General features: G+C 43.2%; 1 protein-coding gene across 2 annotated transcripts in view; it reads left to right on the plus strand.

The window, feature by feature from the left end:
• Positions 1-22,746, plus strand: part of LOC144781402 (tumor necrosis factor alpha-induced protein 2-like) — a 201,641-nt gene that overhangs the window by 89,250 nt on the left and 89,645 nt on the right. Inside the window, exon 2 of one of the 2 annotated variants that reach the window (XM_078660232.1) lies at positions 21,068-21,193. In XM_078660232.1, coding sequence (XP_078516358.1) covers positions 21,068-21,193 — 126 coding nt within the window. Of the gene's footprint in view, positions 1-21,064; positions 21,194-22,746 lie in introns of both variants that reach the window. The other variant, XM_078660231.1, reaches the window with a different exon arrangement.

Raw genomic sequence — 22,746 nt, forward strand, 5'->3', positions numbered from 1 at the left:
TAGCCATCCCGAGCTTCTCGCTAGCGTCTTTAGCCTGATCCTGCTGCCACCTAACACAACTAGAGACGGTCTTCCATGTGACTACGAGTTCCTTGTTGATGGTTTCGGATATTCGCTGTTTTTGGACACCTTTCCTAGTTCGAGCCGTGAACTTTTATCCTGTTTTCGATCCTCTTGTGCTTTAAAGAACTTTTGTGGACGCTTTGCCTTTTCCATCAAAATGGCGGCTCGAGTGGCAAAGACTCTCCTGACGGACCGTACTGGCCAGGGCTGAACTTTATCGCTGGGTTCCGATTTAATAGCTTTTCGTAATGCCGGGGTTGTACCTATATTGTGATGGGAATTGGGTGGCTGTGGTTTATCCTCACTTGACTGGTTTGTATACTTGCTGAATATTGATTTTATCATGTTTCCGGGTGGTCGCTGTTGGCGGGGGTATGAGAAACCGGGAGTGTGTTTGCTTTCTCCTCCTCCGCTTTTTCTTTTCCCTTCCCTTAGGGTAGTTCTTGGGCGACAGGCACACTGCTAGTGGGGTTAGGCCATAGCCATTGCAGGGGTGCAGGGTGGGGGGTTAGGGGTGGGGTTTTTTATTTTGCCTTTTTTATGTTCTATGGCCCCTTTTCTTTTCCCTTTTCCTTTAACGAGAGTTGGGCTGTCTATTTTTCACGGATCCTTTATTGTCCGGGTGTCTTCGCTGACTTAATTATCCTGCAACATTGTGGACGAGGTCGTGCGGGTGGGATTGCTTTACTTGCTTTACAGATTGCTTATTTCCTGTTTCCGTTGTGTATACCCGTGCTGGGCCTTTTCCTTCCTACAGTGATTATTGTTTGTTTATTTCCCCCGCCTGGTCCTTACTCTGTATTTCATTGTGAAACACCTGATGCTTGTATTGCCTACTCTTGTCTTGCTGTTAAATAAAAAAAAATATATAAAAAAAAAAAACTGCTATAAGTGATAGACCTGCTGGGCGCTTTTGCAATGACCATCAACAAAGCACGAGGACAATTAAATGGATGAAGCTCTAAAAAATCGAGAGAAGGCTGCTGAGGAACTTTTTTTTTAATTTACCGGCAATAGATAGGAAGAATGGGCAAACTACTGACACGAGTGTACAGAACCTTGGTTTTAAAATACATATAAAGTCATTGGAGAAACATCATAAGAGCGAGCTCACTAAGTGGTGGGAGGTGAAATCGCTTGAAAAATATCACGAAGCAGGGCGGGTGCCGAGAGGCCTCAGGATTATGCTAGCACCAAGTTTTGAACAGCCAAACCCGTTACTTTTGAAGGAATGGGCAGAGTGCAACTTGAGGCCTCAATGAAATTAGTTTGCTTGTTGATAAAATACGCAAGGATTGACAGGGAAAAAGATCTCGGCGAAATAATACGTCTGCAAGGTGAATTAGACAAAATTACCAATGACCGCAATAAAGAATTAATCAATAAAAGTATGAAAGAAATGCATGTAAGAAAAGACAAGCTTGAAGAAACAATTAAGATGAGAAAGATTTGGAAATTTGCACGTGACAGAAACGATTATGAGCAGGGGCAAGTGTTCACGTTTGCAAGGAAGTACGACTCAGGGAAAAAACAAAAGGTTCTCACTAAAACCGGCACAAAAATTGGAGGGACAGTAACTGAAGGTCAAACACTTGCGAACAGCACTGAAGTTGCAGGATCGGATTTAAGCTTAATATTGAGTGACACAGACTCAGAGGCAAGCAGTGGTGCGGAGAGTATTGCTTTGGCATTGGGCCCTCTCTCCTATGTTGAGGAAATGGATTTTATCAGGGAACAGAGAAAACAATCCCTGCGACCGAGAAACCAACAACCACCTCAAGCAAAGAAAGGAATCGCCGAAGAGAGAGCGCCGTAAATGCGCCTAACGCGCAAAGCTGAGGTCAACTGAAAAAGAGCAATTGGCGCAAAAAGTAGCACCCCAAACACCAACGATTATTAACTTGACCAATATTGAACATAATAGGGCTGAAGAACAACTTTTGGCATTGGGTTTAAGCTTTTGTCCGGAAAGCAATTTCAACCTTGTTCAGACACGTGTTGATGTTTATAAATTCATTTGGAAATTGAAACTCAGGAAATATTTTACCATCAAAAATCAAAGTCATGATAAAACATCTGTCCCGGCACCAATAGAAAGGACAAGACTTACGGCAGGAGAAATTCCGCTGCTAACCACACTACATGCATTACGGGGAGAGGAAGAAGTGTGTAGTACTCAGACAGCAGCACAACAAGAGAATGTGAATATCTCCTCACCGGGCAACAGTCCATTTAAAGCCCCTTCTACTTTTGTTCCAATCATGCCCCGGGTCGCCATAGACATTTTCCATGAGCGTATCACGGATGAATTAAACTTGCTATACAGAAAATCAAGCAATTCCAAGAGTCATGGTAAAAACAAAGAATATTTTCAGCTAATGGCCAAGCTTAAAAACAATGATTCGGTCGTAATTAGCAACGCAGATAAAGGTGGCAATATTGTTTTGTGGAACAAGGAATCATACAGGAGTGAGGCATTCAGACACCTTAATGATGAACAATGTTATGAACTCAGCAATGGAGTCGCAGTGAAAAGGATCAATGGGGATTATAAATTCGAATTGTTAAAGTGGCAGCGAGAGGGTCTCGTTAGTAAAGATGAATTCAAGTTTCTACATAAAGAATACCCTACTCTGCCAACTTTCTACTTAATCCCCAAGGAGCATAAAGGTCTAGACCCATTGCAAGGAAGACCCATCATTTCGGCAATAAATAGCACATTTGAAAGCACATCCAGATATGTGGACTATTTCCTACAAGAACATGTAACAGTGTTGCCTACTTTGTTACAGGATTCCAGGGACTTTTTATTCAAATTGCACAATGTACAGTGGGCCAATGATTATTTATTTTTAACTTTGGACATAGTCTCATTATACACCTGCATCAGGCAGGGCGATGGGCTCCGTGCTGTTGACTTTTATCTCAAGCACAGGGACATAGACTTGTATCAACATAACAAAATGTTACTAAGAATGATACGTTGTTGTCTGTTTAACAAAATGTTCATGTTTGATGGCAAGGTGTATAAACAGAAACAGGGCATGGCAATGGGGGCATGCTTCTCCCCCAGCTATGCATGTTTACATGTTGGCTGCTGGGAGGAGCATGTCCTCAAAAGACAGCACAAGGTACTTTTTGAACAGCACGTCATACATATGTGGAGGTATATAGATGATGTTTTTATGATTTGGAGAGGAAATGAGGCTGAGGATGTTATCAACTCAAAGGACCTTAATCTCAAGTTCACATCCCAAATTGCTTCTGTGTCAACCACCTTTCCAGGCATCAAGGTAGAAATTAGTGACAACAGTATTCAAACTAGTCTGTATAGGAAGCCTACAGCTGGCAACACACTTTTACATGCCACTAGCTTCCACCCTCATCATACGATAGCCAGTTTGCCCTACGGAGAATTTTTGAGAAATCGTAGGGCATGTAGCACTGAGGCTGCCTTGACAGCGGCGCAAAAAGTGACTAAGAATAGACTGTTAGAACGGGGCTATAATTCATGTAAATTGGACATGGCCATGAAAAAGGCAAACCAAAAAGATCGGTTCAAGTTGATCAAGGTAGTACCTGAGTCTTTGGACATAGTGGATGGTCCAACTGACCCCAGTTCTGGGGAGAATTCTGATTCTGTGAATTCGTGCTGTTTCATCACTACATATAGTAGGCAGTCGCATTCTATCAAACAAATTATAAGTAAGCAGTGGCCGATAGTGTTGACTGATGCTGTTCTGAATGGAGTTTTACCGGGTAAACCCAATTTTACTTACCGCAAGGCACACTCCATGCGAAGTGACCTCGTCAAAACTAGCCCAGAATTATATAACAAAAGTAATTGGCTGTCTCCAAAGAAGTTTTTTTTTAAATGCAGTACGTGCAGGGCCTGTAAGTTTGGAATCAACACAAACTCCTATGTAAATGCTTTCTCAGATGTTCCTATTAAGATGAGAGGACATTATACTTGTTGAACCTAGTATGCCGTTTATGTTTTAAAATGCATTTGCGGTTTACAGTACATAGGAAGTACAAAACTTCAGGTCCATGCACGCATTCTACAACACTTGAGAGCAACAGTCAATGCAGATCCCACATACCCTGTTGCCTGACATGTTAGAACAGAACACAACAACAATCTGAATGTTCTGCAATACTTTGTGATTGACAGTGTCCCACAGAACAAGAGGGGAGGCAACAGGGAAAAGTCCCTCAGACAGTTAGAAACAAAATACATCATTGAAATGGATTCCAAGAGTCCGAGGGGTCTTAACATCTGTGAGGATCTACATCATTACTTATAGGGCAATTATAGAACAGTGATTTTTTGTATTTTGGGTTTCCCTTTACCATCCAGTTAGTGTGTATATATATGAATTTTGGTTCCTTTAGTCTCTGAGGTTTTCAGATTTTAACTATGAAAGTTAGTATGTATTATAATTGGTTTTAGGTCATTTTTAATTGATGGTTTTTATATCGGTCTTGTGGTCAATTTGTATGCATTTTACCATGAATTTATGAGATTAGTTTTATGAATGATTGGTTTTATGGTTTTTATTGGCTCCCTGGCACTGATGGAATACTGTCTTTGAAATGATTGAAACTCAATTTAACTTCAAGAAAACTAGGCTTGGCCAATTTTTGACTTCAGATTGCTGTTTCCATCTAAATTATTTGTTCAGTATACCCATAGTTTAACTCAAATGTCTACAGTACCCAGTTCTTATCTATTTTCACCTAATTTGGGATTCATTTTTGATCGATCATTATGCTATTTTCAAATACTGTTCCTCTTTCAGTCCTGATCTCGCCCCAACCATTCAACCCATTTGAATTTGTACCCGGCTGGGTCAAATCGATAAAGTATTTTGACTGATATGGTATCGGTTTGGGGTTGAAGACTTTGTGATCTTTATACGTATAGATCACCAGTATCGTTATTTCGTTTTGCACTTTAGCACTAGCACTTTTGGATATCATGGTTCGGATAGGGTAATGGACTTCTTTGGTAGAATTTAAATACAGGGATATTTTGTGCTTAGTATAATGTATGCCATTATGTAAAGAATGTAGCATCATATATTGTTTTCTAGAACATACATATATTTAAATCATGTATTATGCAGTTATCAATATATGTAGCCATCAATGTGCTTTGTTCTTGGAAGAACTTTCCATTATTTTCCAATATTAATATGATTTTTACAGATCAGCTCACATGTTGCCATCGAGACAATTTTTGATTTATAATTGTCAATCTGTATATAAAAAGATATATATCTTGTGTAATTTGAAATAAGGGCAACATTGTTTATCCAGTTTTAAATTTCTGGTTACAAAATTGCTTTTATAAATTGCATTGGGTCCTTACCAGTGTCCATGTTGGATGTAGCGTGGATTTCATAAGTTTGTTTTCCATGTTTTTCGAGTAAACCATGTGACCTCCATGCACAGGATGGGTTAATGGTGTTTTAAAATATGTTGGGTCACTATTCACTCTTTTCCAGTGAGCAAGGCGACTGTGTTCGCCGAAACGCGTCTGGGTTTCAGCACTTTGCAGTTCACTTGTGAAAATCTGAAATAAATACCTGCTTCGAGAAGAAGAAAACAAGCGTCCGTTTCGATGTTGTTTGCAGCATGCAAATTAGGAGATTTTTACTTGAGATATATATATATATATATATATATATATATATATATATATATATACATATATATATAACCTACTGGCGGTCGCCAGTAGGTAGCTATAGTTAGGACCTAGTTTCCATAGGAAATCCCCAACATTCTATTTGGAATAACTTTGGCGCCGGTGGACGAATCTTCGCGAAATTCTCCAAGAAGATGGCCTGCTCCGCTCCACTCCTTCCCTGGATTCGATTCATCAAGCGGGGACCGAGAAAAAAGGGGGGTCCCAAAACGTGTTTTCCCCATGCAATTTTCCATAGGACCTTTAGCCAGGGCTAGAGCCCGAACGGCTGAACGGAATTACACCAAATTTGGCAAAAAGGTAGAGTTCGGTTCGCAGATTACCCTTTTTGTTAAATGGTGTAAATCCGTTCAGTAGTTCCTGAGAAAATCAAAAGTAAAATCATAGATATATCTAGAGGCGCTTACCGTAAGCTTACAGTACGCGTACCTTCCCGAGCATGAGCTGAATGCTAATTGGCCGAGGCACAAGGAAGCAGTGAAACAAACGTGCAAAACATGCAAAGGGGGCAGGGTAGAAACACCCTGACCCACTAGGCCTGCTCAGGGGGTCCCACAAGGACCCCCAAGGCCCAAAACATTTTTATTTTTTTTTAATTTACGGGGTAAGCGTAGGTACGCGTACCCCGTGAAAAAAAAACCCTGGTCTGTTTTTTAAAAATTATCCCCATGGGGGACCAAATCCAGGGGGCATAATGTAAAAAAGTGTGGGGGGGCCCAATCCCCCCACACTGCCCTGGAGACCTCCACCCCCCGGGGCAAAGTAATTATGATAGCGTTGGGGCACATGGCCCCCCCGCAGCCCCGGGGACCGCCACCCCCCCAGGGCTTTGATATTAATAGCCCCGGGGACCGCCACCCCTCGGGGCTTTCTTACTAAGTATGCGGGGGGGCTCACGGACTTCATTTTTTTATTTAAAAAAAAAAAACCTGTGTGGGGTGGCTCAAGCCCCACACATGCCCCGGGGACCACCACCTCCCCAGGGCTCTAATATGTAAAATAGGGGGGGTCTGTGATGGACCCCCCAGCCCCGGGGACCACCCCCCCCCGGGCTTTTATCAGGTGGGAGGGGGGCCGCGCGACGCTCCTCCTGGAGCGATCGATGGCCCTGGGGACTGCCACCCCTCAGGGCCGGCTCCTGTAGTGTCCCGGGGTGCCCACCCCAGGACACTGCTGTTTGCTATGGTAGGGCGGGAGCTTCGCGGCTCCCACCCTACCACAGCAAACTGATTTGATTTTTGAAAGCCTGCTCTCTCTTTCATAAATCAAAGCTGATTGCTTTTCTGCATGGGGAGCAACATGTTAGCTGTTCCCCATGCAGAAAAGCAATGCCGGCTCCCGCAGGATGCGGGGAGCTGGCCGGACCGTGGGGGGCTTGGGGACCCCCCCACAGTCCCCAATGGAGAGGGCAGACCCCGGGGGAGGGGGTCCCCGGGGCCAGAAGTGGCCTGGGAGGGGGGCCACGCAGCCCCCCTCCCAAAACAAAAACAAAAAAAATTCAAAAGTCAGGCCCCAGGGGATGGGTCCCCGGGGCCTTAAGGGGGCATAGGAGGGGGGCTATGCAGCCCCCCTCCTAAAAAAAAAGGAAAAGTTGGCCATGCCCGGGGGTATGGGGTCCCCGGGCCGGAATTGGCCACGGGAGGGGGGCCACGCGGCTCCTTCCCGTTAATTTCTTTTTTTTTTTAAAGAATTGGGGGCAGGCCCTGGGGGATGGGGTCCCCAGGGCCAAAAAAAAGAGAAATGAAGGAGGGCTACACAGTCCCCCTTCTTAAAAGTATTTTTTTTTTAAACGGGATCGGGAGGAGGCCACACCCCCTCCCTGCACCTCTCTGCAACCGCGCCCCCTGGCGCGTTTGCAGAGGTGGAACTACTTCCAGTTGCATACTGGGGGTCCCTGGGGGCCAACTAGCCCACCAGGAGCCTTCAGTATGGGCCAGGGGGCTCCCTTGCAGAGAGGTGTAATGAGGCCACGGCCCTTTTTACACCTCTCTGCAACGCAGCCCCCTGGCGCATACTGGAGGTTCCTGGTGGGCTAGTTGGCCCCCAGGGACCCCCAGTAAGCAAGGGGAATTAGTTCCCCCTCTGAAAAAGCGCCAGGGGGCTGCGTTGCAGAGAGGTGTAAAAAGGGGCTTGGCCTCAATAACCTCTCTGCAACGCAGCCCCCTTGCGCATACTGGAGGTTCCTGTTGGGCTAGTTGGCTCCCAGGGACCCCCAGTATGCAAGGGAAATTAGTTCCCCCTCTGCAAACGCGCCAGAAGGCTGCGTTGCAGAGAGGTGTAAAAAGGGTTGTGGCCTCATTACACCTCTCTGCAACGCAGCCCCCTGGCGCATACTGGAGGTTCCTGGTGGGCTAGTTGGCCCCCAGGGACCCCCAGTAAGCAAGGGGAATTAGTTCCCCCTCTGAAAAAGCGCCAGGGGGCTGCGTTGCAGAGAGGTGTAAAAAGGGGCTTGGCCTCAATAACCTCTCTGCAACGCAGCCCCCTTGCGCATACTGGAGGTTCCTGTTGGGCTAGTTGGCTCCCAGGGACCCCCAGTATGCAAGGGGAATTAGTTCCCCCTCTGCAAACGCGCCAGGGGGCTGCGTTGCAGAGAGGTGTAGTGAGGCCACGCCCCTTTTTACACCTCTCTGCAACACAGCCCCCTGGCGCATACTGGAGGTTCCTGGTGGGCTAGTTGGCCCCCAGGGACCCCCAGTATGCAAGGGAAATTAGTTCCCCCTCTGCAAACGCGCCAGAAGGCTGCGTTGCAGAGAGGTGTAAAAAGGGTCGTGGCCTCATTACACCTCTCTGCAACGCAGCCCCCTGGCGCATACTGGAGGTTCCTGGTGGGCTAGTTGGCCCCCAGGGACCTCCAGTATGTAAGGGGAATTAGTTTCCCCTCTGCAAACGCGCCAGGGGGCTGTGTTGTAGAGAGGTGTAATCAGGCCACGCCCTTTTTTAAACCTCTTTGCAACGCAGCCCCCTGGTGCATACTGGAGGTTCCTGGCAGGCTAGTTGGCCCCCAGGGACCCCCAGTATGCAAGGGGACTTAATCCCCCAACTTAGAACATGCTACAGGGTGCGTTTGCACAGTGGTGAAGGTAGGGGGCAGGGTTTGAGGTGATGTGAGTACAAACATACTCTGTGGCACGTTTTAAATTGGGGAATTAATTCCTCTTCAATCCAGAGGTCCCTTAGGGGGCAACTAGTGCAACAGGTATCTCCAGTAAGTGCCACGGAGCTGTGTTACGGAGCTGTGTTGCAGAATGTTGTAAAAAGGGGGCATGCTCTCTGAACACCTCTCTGCAACACACCTCACTGGTGCATACTGGAGGTACCTGGTGGGCTAGTTGGCTCACAGGGAACCTCAGGATTGAAGAGGAATTAATTCCCCAACCTAAAACGCGCCACAGGGCGTGTTTGCACACATGTTACCTCAGGCCCCGCCCCCTTCCTTCACTATTGTGCAAAATATTCCTGTAAAATCAGCCGAACTACGAATTCCGATTTACTCACCTGTTATCACAAGAGACATCAGTAATGCATCTTTCAGCCCACTACTGATCCTGAAAAGTAATTCTAACCATACTTACAGTAAGTTGAATTTCCTTCCATAGGCTAACATTTACTGGTTTCACTTGGAAATGTTTCTGAGTGTGGAGTTTTGGAACTTAAAAAAATTCCTCTAAAATCAGCCGAACTACGAATTCTGATTTACTCACCTGTTATCAGGAGAGACCTCAGTGCTGCATCCTTCAGCCCACTACTGATCCTGAAAAGTAATTCTAACCATACTTACAGTAACTTGAATTTCCTTCCATAGACTAACATTGACTGGTTTCACTTGGACCTCAATGCTGCATCTTTCAGCTCTCCACTATTCCTGAAAAGTAAAATTAACTGTACTTACCAGTAACTTGAATTTCCTTCCATAGGGTATCATTGCCTGCTATATAAAATATATATACAAATTTAAAAAAAATTAAAAAAAATATTACAATTTCAATATTTTTAAAAACATTTTTTTCAATGTATATTAAAAATATGTAATGTAATTTAAAAAATCAAATATCTAAAAATAAATACTTTAAAACAATGTAGTAAATTAGTATAAAAAAATATAACAATGAATCCATTTAAAAATGATTTTTTTAAAAACCTTTGAAATTCACTGAAAAAACCATAGGTTTCAGCCACGTTATAGTTAGGAATTAGCATTTAAAAAACCTTTGAAATTCACTGAAAAAAACATAGGTTTCACACATGTTATAGTTAGCTGGACATTTCACTCATAGAAAACCATTGAAATTCCCCCGTTATAGTTAGTTCAGCTAACTATACCTCGCGCGCCCGCAATGCGCTGCTGATGGCGTCACATATTACATCACTCATGACATGGTCAGTGACATCACTCATGACATCACTGATCATGTGTCAGTCTCATCATGTGGTGTGGAAGACACTTGCTCAGGCGACCTTTCAGGTCGCCCTCTTCCAATCGTATTAGCTCTACACATGGCTTTATCTAGTACTTCAGTCTGATACCCCCTCCTCAGGAATCTAGCTCTACACTCATTCTGAGCTAATCTACAGTCCAAATCTGAGCTGCATATCCTTCTAATACGCAGCATCTCACCATATGGGATGCTGCGTATTAGATGGGCTGGGTGATGGCTAGATGCATGTAGCACGGCATTGCCGGCTGTAGGTTTTCTAAATAGTCTGGTTTCCAGTTCAGAGTCATGAATGTAAATTTCCACATCCAAAAAACATATTGAGGTACAACTCATTTGACTATTGAATCTCAAATTCAAGGTGTTGCAATTCAAATCATTGATAAAACTAGATGCTTCATCCTCAGAACCTTTCCAAATTATCAGGAGGTCGTCAATATAGCGAAGCCATTTGACGACCTTGTTGGAAAATGTTGAAAGGAGGGATGGCAAGAGGACCTGCTCCTCCCAGTAACCCATATGCAGACAGGCATAACTGGGAGAAAAACAGGCCCCCATTGCCACCCCCCTTACCTGATGGAATACCTGATTGGAAAAAAAAAAGGAAACAATTGTTATGCAGACACAGATCTATCATATCCAACAGCATTATACTGTGATCATTAAGACACACTGGTCTCAGTGGTCTGCCATTAAGGTAATACTGTACAGCTTTAAGTCCATCCCTGTGATGTATATATGTATAAAGGGAGGAAGCATCGAGTGAAATCAGTAAGTAATCAGGTTGCCATTGGACATCCCTCAATTTATTGAGTAAGTCTCCAGTGTCAAGCACAAAAGATGGTAAGTTCCTGACAAATCCCTAGAGAAAAAAATCCTCATATTTACTCACATTCTCCAGGATACTTTTGCGCGCTATTATTGGGCGTCCTGGAGGCTTGGTATTATCTTTATGTATTTTCGGGATGAAATATGCAACCGGCATCACTGGATTGGTCACTTTAAAAAACTTGTACTCATCCATTGATAACAGACCCAAACTCCTCCAAGCCATAAGCTTGCTAGCCAGCGTGTTCCAGGCCTGTTTGACAACACTCATGTTGGTTCTTTTGTAACAGTCTCGATCATTGAGCTGTCCCCAAGCCTCATCCATGTATAGATTTCTAGGCCACAACACCACATTACCACCCTTATCCGATTGATGGATAATGATGTTTGTGTTGCCCTGTAATTTTTTGATTAACTGATGGTATGCGGCATCACAATAGCGGTGTTGGTTCTTGGTTTTCATCTGTTTGATAAACAGTTGCTTCAGCTCAAGAGAGACTTTATCTTGGAATAAGTCTATATTATCTTTCAACATGAGGGGGCAAAATGTAGACCTCGGTTTGAATGGTGTCGGGGCTATAACAATGTTGAGACCCGTATATATATATATATATATATATATATATATATATATATATATATATATATATATATATATATATATATATATATATATATATACATATATATATATATATATATATATATATATATATATATATATATATATATATAATTTGAACAATTTATGAAACATCAGAGGATCACACTCACTAACATTTTAAGACTACTTATCTGTTAAATCCAAAGGCTGTGTGGCTTGATGCAAGGGGACGGAATGCAGGGGGGGGGGGTAACAAGAGCCCCTACAGGCACTCCAGAGTAGGGGGGCCTCACCCCTCCATGGCACCCCAACACTTTAGGGCCCCATACTCAGGCCAAGGTCAATGAATATGTGAGAGCTATGGGAAATACAGGAGCTTCTCATCTCATACCATTCTAAAGGGAGAGGAGGGCACACTTCATCTTGCATAATATCACTGACTGCACCGGGACACCTTGGTTGGGGTAGCTGTGCGCTTTATAAATGGCCATTGATTGACTGAATGTGGGAGGAGTCTGAAGATACCAGAGCTCTGAACATCCAAGGCAATAAATATGTCATGTTTTGAAACATTCCACGTTTTTATGCTTGACGCTCTAATGAAGCAATGACTCTGGTCATGCAACATCTGTAGTTATATGTTTATGCCCAGGTTCTCTTTATACCAGGACTGTGATTATGCAATGCCTTTTGGATTGTGGCCACTCTCCTTTCCTAACTGGGTTGTTATTTTCAGTCCTCTATTTACACAAGGATAAACGGCCGTATGATTATATCAGTGATTTGGTTGTGCAGGGTTTTATTTATGTCGGTGTTCCGAGGACGAGGTCATTTAGAGGTCAACAGGGTATTCTGGATGCATGCATTTTATTGCACAATGTGCTCTCGACGGTAATCATTTAGCATTTTAATTTTACTAAGTAGATTATTGTATGAAGTCTACCTACAATCTTGGTTGTGCAATCACCTAGTATTTGTATCCGTGGTCTTTAATCGGTGATGAATAATGTGCGCCTGATTGCCTCTTTAGTTGCCTGATTTCCTCTTTAGTCGTGTTAATAATTAATACATTTTTGGTGCAGATTGAAACGTTGTTATCTCATATACCTGTACCTTCAGCTTGTCCTGCTACACGTGAAACTCGAATTGATTGCCCAGTACTGGTGAAATACTAGCAACAGCTGCTATTTATGGTATAAAGGTTATGTGTCCTGTTTCACTAACTTTGTTTTTAGATGTGTCCCTGGACGGTGTTGGTGCCCCTGGTTAATGATCATCCAAGTAAGTTTCTTTTGCTTGGTCTCAATTTCTAATCGACCTATATTAGTTCAGATTCCCCAAGCCTCAAACCACATTGAATATGGAAGCATTGACTGCACACAAGCTTTCCTGCTGACTCTGTATAATAATATGCTTGATAGTGTAAACTTAGTTTTTACATGATTATCCATGGTTCTGATTATGGCAGGTCTCTGATCAGGCCAAGGGTCCAGTTTTCTCAATCTGATTTTGTAGCAGGGCTAGGATTGCTGCAACATTTTCAGTATGTCGGGGTCCCGATTAAAGCAAGCAGTGACTATGCCAGGGTTCCCATTATACCAGGGTTCTAAAATTCAGGGTTTTGATCATGGCTGGGTTTTTATTGTGCTGGGATTCGAATAATAGCGCTTCGAAATATAGAAGTTATTTGATTATCTCAAACGTCTGATCAAGCCAACCATTTTTATAATAGAGGTCTGTTTATGCCAGGTTTTTGATAAATGCGTCCAGCCATTTCTTCAGGTTTCCAACCCCTGTGCTAATTGCTGAAGGTAGCCTCGCAGCTGATAGATTGCTTGCCTCGTCTAGTTCCTATTGAAGTACTTAATATAGCCCTATCTCACTTTCTACAGTTTTGTATCAGATTGCATGCTAACTCTAAAAGCTTCTTATGTATTCCCAAAACCCTGCATGAAAAACTCCCTTTACCCTTTCTTTTGAATGACTGTCTCCTTACTTTTCATGATCTGCATGCCTCCTCTCTCTGAGCACAGCCTCCTTTAAGTCTCATGATTCAGAAAAGGGGGTGGTGATGAACAGAGTGTCTGAATTAGGCAGACCACTCTTACCCAGTCCAAAGATTAGGGCTTGATCCATCACCGTTATTTAGCTCACTGCCCCATCCCAGCTCAGAACCTGGCTATATGCAAATTAGTCTGTCCCTGGCCCAGTGCATCATGGGAACAGGGCAGACCAAACTACCAAGCCAATTCTTCACCAGAAAGGAGACAAGCTTCCGGGACCGGTTTCTGCCATTTCAGGCGTCGTCGGCCCGGCTTGCTTGAATCCTGATGGAGCAGTGAGCAAGGGACTCATGTCTGAGTATACCCTGCCACACCTCTAGTGGCCAAAAACGATTCAGAAAAGGGGGTGGTGATGAACAGAGTGTCTGAATTAAGCAGACCACTCTTACCCAGTCCAAAGATCAGGGCTTGATCCATCACCGTTATTTAGCTCACTGCCCCATCCCAGCTCAGAACCTGGCTATATGCAAATTAGTCTGTCCCTGGCCCAGTGCATCATGGGAACAGGGCAGACCAAACTACCAAGCCAATTCTTCACCAGAAAGGAGACAAGCTTCCGGGGACCGGTTTCTGCCATTTCAGGCGTCGTCGGCCCGGCTTGCTTGAATCCTGATGGAGCAGTGAGCAAGGGACTCATGTCTGAGTATACCCTGCCACACCTATAGTGGCCAAAAACGATTCAGAAAAGGGGGTGGTGATGAACAGAGTGTCTGAATTAAGCAGACCACTCTTACCCAGTCCAAAGATCAGGGCTTGATCCATCACCGTTATTTAGCTCACTGCCCCATCCCAGCTCAGAACCTGGCTATATGCAAATTAGTCTGTCCCTGGCCCAGTGCATCATGGGAACAGGGCAGACCAAACTACCAAGCCAATTCTTCACCAGAAAGGAGACAAGCTTCCGGGGACCGGTTTCTGCCATTTCAGGCGTCGTCGGCCGGCTTGCTTGAATCCTGATGGAGCAGTGAGCAAGGGACTCATGTCTGAGTATACCCTGCCACACCTATAGTGGCCAAAAACGATTGCTCATTGCACCATCAGGATTCAAGCAAGCCGGGCCGACGACGCCTGAAATGGCAGAAACCGGTCCCCGGCAGCTTGTTTCCTTCCCAGTATAAAAATTGGCTTGGTAGTTTGGTTTGCCCTGTTCCCATCATGCACTGGAACAGACTAATTTGCATATAGCCAAGTTCTGAGCTGGGATGGTGCAGTGAGCTAAAAAACGGTGATGGATCAAGCCCTGATCTTTGGACTGGGTAAGAGTGGTCTGCTTAATTCAGGCACTCTGTTCATCACCACCCCCTTTTCTGAATCATCCTTTAAGTCTCAGGCATGTTTGCTTTAAACTGTAGTAATGTATTGCTGCAAATTTCATTCCAAGATTTCCCAAAACTTTTCTCCTTTCTTGAAAGTCATGACTGTGACATAACAACACCTGGGGCCAGATGTGCGACCATTCCATTTTGCGAATCGCAAATTACGATGTTTTCCGACTCTCAAAATGGAATGTTCAACAGTGTCTCAGACACTATTTGCTATTCATAATGCAGTCGCTAAAGACCTACCTCATTAATACTAATGAGGTAGATTACAATTTGTGACCGCTTTGGAATCTCACATATCACAGGGATGGTGGCCTGCTGGGGACAGAGGACCCCAATGTTTGTGTTTGCTTTTCCTTAAAGGAAAACGGGATGCATTTAGAAGAAAAATATGAAAAGTTTTCTTTTCATTTTTTAGGGGCAGGCAGTGGTCCGTGGTACCACTGCCTGCTCATCAAAAATATGTTTGCATACATTCGCAAAGGGGAACTGTTTTGCTACTGCATTTGCAGTCGCAAAATAATCGTACATACCAGTGCGACTCGCTATTAGGAAGGGTTCCCTTTGGCACACCCCTTCCTAATAGCGACACACAAATTCTTTTTTGTGAGTCGGTAATAGGTTACCAACTCGCTAAATAGGGTTTGTACAAACCAAAACCCTTTTTATCAGTCACAAATGAGCCGATTTCCAGTTTGCGACTGCTAAATAGGGTTGTACATCTGCCCCCAAATCTGTTCTGTCTCATCTATTAATATAACATGTATTGATCTGATGATTCAGAATTTTGTTTTTTATGTAATGTTTTTATAATAGATGAAAGTGTTGGGAGACACCGTATTATGAAGCCTGAAGAAAGTGGTCGGATCAGCTTATACCACCGAAACGCGTCGCTACTTTTTAGCACCTAATCAAATTGGTTCCCATTTATAAAATAACAGCAACATACCATGAAGTATTGAACCTGTGATGATCATTAGTTTGGTGCCTTGTGTGTCTTAAATTTTAAACATTATTATCAATTGCGTTCTCTCATTTTTTGGAGAAAAGAAAAATTGGAATGTTATTAGTATTATTCTACAGATGTTATGCTAATAATTGACTCATGTCTATAGTGTATTTTTAACCTTTTTATTTATGCAAAGGATCCATTGAATAAAACACTTTTATAATAACGTTTGGCTTCTGTTATATTCGTTGGGGATTTTTGGATGTGTATATATGTGTATTGAGGTGTGGAGAAGTGTGGCTCAATGGTTGGAGCGGCAGACCCTGATGCAGAGGTCTGTCCCTGGACCAGGGTTCAATTCCCGCCTCGGCGGGTCTTGGGCTCAATTTCCTCGGACCTGATAATCCTCGCCTCGGTGCCTAATCTAATCATGGGTCCCACTCTGCAACTCTGGGCGATAGCTTGCTTAATCTCCACAACGGCCCCAACAGCGCTGGGATGCCTGGCTTCACCGTGGGGGTGCCCAGGAGTGGACATTTCACAGGAAGGGTTCCACAGTGGTATGCGTACAGTGCCAAGACGCCTCAGGGTATAAGTGTGCTATACAAGTACAAATTCATTTCCTTTCATATTGTATCTATGACGGTAGGCTTTTAGACACCCAAACTGAAGTTTTTTCTGACTAAGTGCCATCTATTAATTCCACCAAATATTTCCAAGAGCTCACCACTCCCCCACTCAAAAGTCCTATCAATTTCATCCACCACAAAGAATATGGGGTACGTGCAAGGAATGGTTTTGTTGAGACCACATGACTAGTCCTAATAAACACTAGACTAGCCACAAACCTTTGACTCTGGAGCAGAGTGTTGCCTGGCGCAAAGCAGTTCAGTGACTTATTAGGAGTAGTAAGTACTATATAAATGTAATTATGACACATTACAATATTAGAGAGGTCTGTTAACGCTAGCACTCTAATAAAGCCAGGTTTGTAAATGTGTCAGCACTATCAGTACATTTGGGTTTTGATTACGCCACAGTGGTTACCATGGAAGGGCTTTGCGTATGCAAGAGAACTGTCAATAGCAAGGCTCTGAATTTGTACTATGTTACATACTATGCCTGTGTATGTTCCATAACATGTTCCATATTATGCCTGTCCTACATTTCTTACATTTGTTTCCCATTAAGAGTCTCTGTGTTGGGACTCATTATTAGATCAGGCACAGCAAGCACGCTGCATACCTTTACTTTGCCTTTGCAGACTGTTGTTCGTTGTATATCAGAATTTCAAGCACAAACATATATTAGCCAGCATATCAAAATGTCATGAAGGAAAGTATATATGGATAAGTACAGATTTTCTAATCTAACTCTACATCTACCTTGTATTTTGAACATATACATGTAGCCACTGTGTATATGTGAGGTAAAAAATCTTATATCCTATACATAATTATATATACTTTTCTTCATGTTATTTTTGCAATTAATATTCCAGCTTTGATATTGTTTGTTGCGCAATATTTAAAACTCAATATGCTGGTGGATTACCAAATTGGTGCTTGCTGCTCATTGGCTAAATAGCTATCTGTGGATTTTAGAAAACAAACAATCCGATTCCCATTTTCTCCACTTCGCAGAATTGTGTGATCTTTTGCAAATTGAATCAATAACTTGACAGTTAAATTCCACACAAAAATCAACTCATCCATTATTATACGTCAACATTTTAGGCTCTTTTCACACCGGTAAATTTGGTTGTACATATTAGTTAATGACTGTTAGGCCTGTCAGCCTTAGGATGGGCTTGCCCCAAACTTTTTGTCTTCCTCCTCTGATCTTGTTTTTGACCGGCCTTAGAATTATGGGTGGGGCGAATTTTGGGCACTCTGCGTTAGTTTTTAACATAGAGTTCTGGCCAATTTTTACCAATCGCCGTGTGGTGGAATTTTCCTCCTGCAAGGCACCAGAATATGCGAGCTAGCGAGTGAGATTTAGCATCCCCTAGTGTGATTTTCTAATGCGGGCGGTTACTGGCTTCATGAGCACTCGTGGTCAGAGGACTGCCATTGGAGTAGATTTACTGCCGCTTGTATCGATTTTTTGCACTAGCGGCAGCAAAATCAACTTGAATCCCCACACGCTCTTGAGCAACGCATGACGCCATTTGCACTGATGTTCAGTTCTGCTCAGGCTACAGAATTCTTTGGAATCTCAGAGTTTTTTTCGTACCTCTGTGGAATTCCTTGGAGTGCAACCTGTGAATTTTCCCTCGTCATTTGAGATCTAGCTATTTTGTCTGATGCCCGATGGAGCTACCTGGTTTAGCTAAAGGGGAGACAGGTCGGGGATTCCCTCCTTGGACGTCACCTACCCAGTCGGTCTTTAGTCAGACTTCCTTTCGTCTCTCCTGTCGTCTCTTCTCGCATCCTCCCTCTATTTATGTCTCTCCTTCTCTCCTCTCTCAATGTATTGAGACTGAACTATTTTGTCTGATGCCCGATGGAGCTACCTGATTTAGCTATAGGGGAGATGGGCCGTGGACTGCCTCCTTGGTCGTCACCTACCCAGTCGGCCTTTAGACAGATTTCATTTTGTCTCTCCTTGTTGTCTCTTCCCCTATCCTCCCTTTCTCACCTTCCCTGTCCCCTCCCCTCTACGCTCCATTTATTTTGCCCTCCATGTTCTTTAAATGTTTCCCATTGAGACCTAGCTATTTGGCCAAAGCCCGGTGGAGATACCTGATAGCTATAGAGGAGATGGGTTTTGGGACTTCGCCCTCGACCGTCACCTACCCAGACGGACTTTGGGCAGTCTTTCCTTCGTCTTTCTGCCGTATCTCCCTCCCACCCCTTTACCCTTCTCCCCTTCCCCTCTACACTTCACTTATCTCGTTTTCTATGCTCTTGTAATTGTTTGTCTAGCAACTGATGTAAATTGGAACTGATGTAATCTTGTAATTTTGAGGAACCTCATGTAAAGCGCTCCGATACCTCCGGGTCTAGCCAGTGCTATATAAAACTCTCAAAATAAAATTAATTTAGTGCATAGGGAAGTGTCTAAGTGGGCGAAGTGATCCACTGCTGTGACTGTATGCCTAAAGTCCGCAAATGCCTTTTTGCACTTTGAGCTCCAGATTAACGTTTGCCCTTGTTTGGAGAGTTCTCAAAGGGGCATGCTTACTGTGGAAAATGATCGTACTTCTGCAACACCCCCGGGGCCTGTGTCTTGTGCAGTGTTTCGACCTTGTTTGGATCAGGTTGCATTTCTTTCCGGGAGAAGATGTGTCCAAAGAAGATGAGTTCCTCCTTCCCCAGCTCACATTTGTCTTCATTCAGTGTTAGTCCAGCTTTCTCGAGCAGACTGCCTACATCCCGTAGAGCCTTGTTGTGCTCTTCATTTATGCAACCAAACACCAGAATGTCGTAGCTGTAGTTTAAATAGTTCTGTATGGGCCTTATCACTCTCCCCATCCTTTCTTGAAATAGCTCATAAAATATAACGTGACTTCATAGTATCTAATCCCTCAAGTCTTTCACAATCCAGCCCTACTTCCTAAACTAGCATAGTCATAATTAATCAAGACGTACTTCAACCCTTTTAAAATGTCCTGAATTAATCTGAGCATCTACATTCCTGGTCATTGCAGCTTGCAAAGCTTGATTCTCATTTTTCACTATTAAAAAAAATACTACTGACTGATAATAACCTGAGCGTTTCGTAATCAGAAACATAAATGGTTTTCCCTCTGGTAGGAACTGCGGTTAAGGAACGAGAGGCTGTACTTCATGTGTTTACCAGTGTGCTGTCTCATGGTGAGTTGCAACAGCTGCAAACTATCATATGTCGCCAACTTGACACGTAGCAGCCAGAGCTGACGAACCCAGCCGTAAGACTGCCCACTGCAGAAAAGTTGTTTGAAGGATATAGAAAAGTTTTAAGGTGCTGAACGTATTCCATGTTCATTTTTTCTAGGTATCAGTAATTCTTAATTTCTAAATACACTATTGTGTAGTGCTTATGGTACGAAAGTTTATTTTCCAATCTGTGTCTTATGGGCCATGTTTCCTATTTGCAGGACCAGTATAATTATGTAAATCTCCAAATTATACAGCAGAATAAGGTATCAGAAATATTGTCAACTGAAGATGCCTTCACATTAAAATCGTGTTCTAAATGTTAGTCAACAATATATTGACCAATTAGAGTTAATAATAGAAAATCTGCACTCAGGGGGACGATATTTTTGTATACAATATTTAGGACACAATATGTATGTTAGGCAACATTTGTATATATAATAATCTCACATACAACTCTCACACGTTTAGTGAAACCCCTTATGTTTGCCGGCCAGCAACATAAACAGAGTAAGTAAGACTAAAACCCACTTAAACTGGAGATTCCTACTTCAGACAAGTACTAAGAGCTGCCAGAATACCAAATATGAAAGCTTGATTTCTGTTGGGGAGAGCTGAGGAACTTGAAAATTGTCTTTGCCAATGAGCAAATCTTTCACTGAATTCTGGTCACTGCGAAAACTGAATTTTAGGTGGCATGCATGATTATAAATGTCGTTATGGGGACGGAAAGGTTCACCTCTAAGACAAAATCAAATGATAAGTGCCCACGTATACTATATGGTCCTATAATTAATGTATTCCAGGTGGTACCACTTTTACATTAGCCCCAGTGGATAAATAAAGCTCCTGAGTTTCCAGCCTGCAGCTTTGGAAGAGCTGCCTAGAAGCCTGAGGACAGAAGACATGCCTCTCAGGTTTCAAAGGATTTCAAGGTTGTTCAGAGTAGGGATAACAACTGCAACATTTCCTTCAGACTGAATATTTAGATGGAGTTTTTTACAACTATAAAACAAAAATCACACACATACAAGATATAAACATGACATGGTATTTTCATAATACTATTTATGACCATATTTTATACATAGGTTGTGTGTTATCAGATTTTCGTTTCACATGAAATCTTTTGAATCACCGTTACCTTGTGTAACTAGTAAAGTTGTTATGTAGAATTAGGTTCCTCTTGTGCTTTTTTTGACAGGCATTTGTCCTTGTTTCACAAGCAGGGCCTTACGAAGATGTGAAGAAAAGGCTGGAAAGACGCATCCTGCAACTCTTCTGTGTCGCAAGTTCATCTTCAGATCAATTGCCAGAAATTCCCATTATTGAAGAGCCCAGGAGATTAGTCTCAGGTAAGTCTGATATTTTTCCGCTTAAAAATGCAACGACTTTTATCAGTACCTTTGATTCATTGAACCTACCAAAGTGTGCACTGTAATTTCCAAGGAGTTAAAGTAGGCAGTGACTGTATTCCACACCTCTTGCCATATAACAATATTCAGATTATGAACATTCCATGAGCAAACCATAGTATTTTAGGTGGCGGCCGAGGGGGGATCCACAGCCCGTCTCCTCTACAGCTAACAGGTATCTCCACCTGGCATTGGTCAAATAGCAGGGTCTCCTTGGACGCGGGAACGTTCAAAGCGAACATGTCCTGGAGGGAGAGCAGGATCCAGGTCAGGTGAGGGATTTAGTGTTCATCTATGATCCCACAGGAAGGTCACAGTGTTTATGTGTGAGCCTCTTGACGACATAGGAGGTTGTTACACACACACACACACTATGTACATGATAAGCGTTTTCCTGATTTAATGTACACAACTCCGAAATGTAGGGGTTTTGCCAGACCAAACTAGATTCTACTCTAAAGGACAATTGTGAATTGGGAGGAAAATAAATACATATTTTGATCAACGAATACGGTGTAAAAGGGAAATCACAACTTTTCATATTTTATAAAAATCTAGAAAGAAAAAATAGAGTAAGCATTTTATTGAATGTATTTATATTTGAGTCAATGGCCGTTATTTTTCACCACAATCAGTGCTTTAAATGGGCCGGTACTCACCGGTACTGAGTACCGGCACCTTTTCATTCCCCCCCCCTTGAGTACCAGCACTTTTTCTAGAACGAAGAGAGTACCGGTACTCATGGAGACCTGACTTTAACCGAGGCAGCCAGCGCTCCTTCATCCCTTAACTGATACCAAGGCAGCACCTTCAACAAGCACTGCACGGAATCAATCACAGGAGCTCATCACCAGGACACAGCGTGAGCAGCATTGTAAGCCATCAGAGCAGGGGTGTGTCTGCAGAGTCATTAGCATATCATTGATCTTGAATAGTGGGGCTGAGAGGGGGCTGTAAAATCTAATGGGTGGCGGTGATAGGCACTGTTCAGGACATAGCAAAAGAATGTTGCTAATGCTTTTACCATTGCGGTGCATCTAAATTGTCTTCTTGCATGTGTAAACAAGAAGGGATCTTGTTACCAAACTCGACGATTCTTATCGACCTTGGACAGACTGTAAGTCCAATGAAAAAGGTGGAGATTGACACCTGGTTCCCCAGTACAGACATTGTCAGCTCTGGCCCTACCTCAGGTTTGCAAAAGTTTCAGGAGAGACTCGTGTACTAGACAGATGGCTCAGTGGATTGTAGGACACTGGTTCGATTTAAGGCAGGCTGAAGCAGCATGTCATCCTTAGGCACTTGATATAAGGAATGCTTTTTAGTTAGATTATCGGAAAATCCGTTATGCAATTGCTTCATTAGTATTCAGACCTTGAGGTTTGATACATAAACTGTCCTCATTTCTTTGGAATGCTTCACATTACAAACTTTATTTCAAACCATTTGCAGGCGCGAGTGGTTCCTTAAAAAGTACTTCTTATATGCACAGA

This window comes from Lissotriton helveticus, chromosome 9, assembly GCF_964261635.1.
Source record: "Lissotriton helveticus chromosome 9, aLisHel1.1, whole genome shotgun sequence".
Taxonomy (NCBI): Eukaryota; Metazoa; Chordata; class Amphibia; order Caudata; family Salamandridae; genus Lissotriton; species Lissotriton helveticus.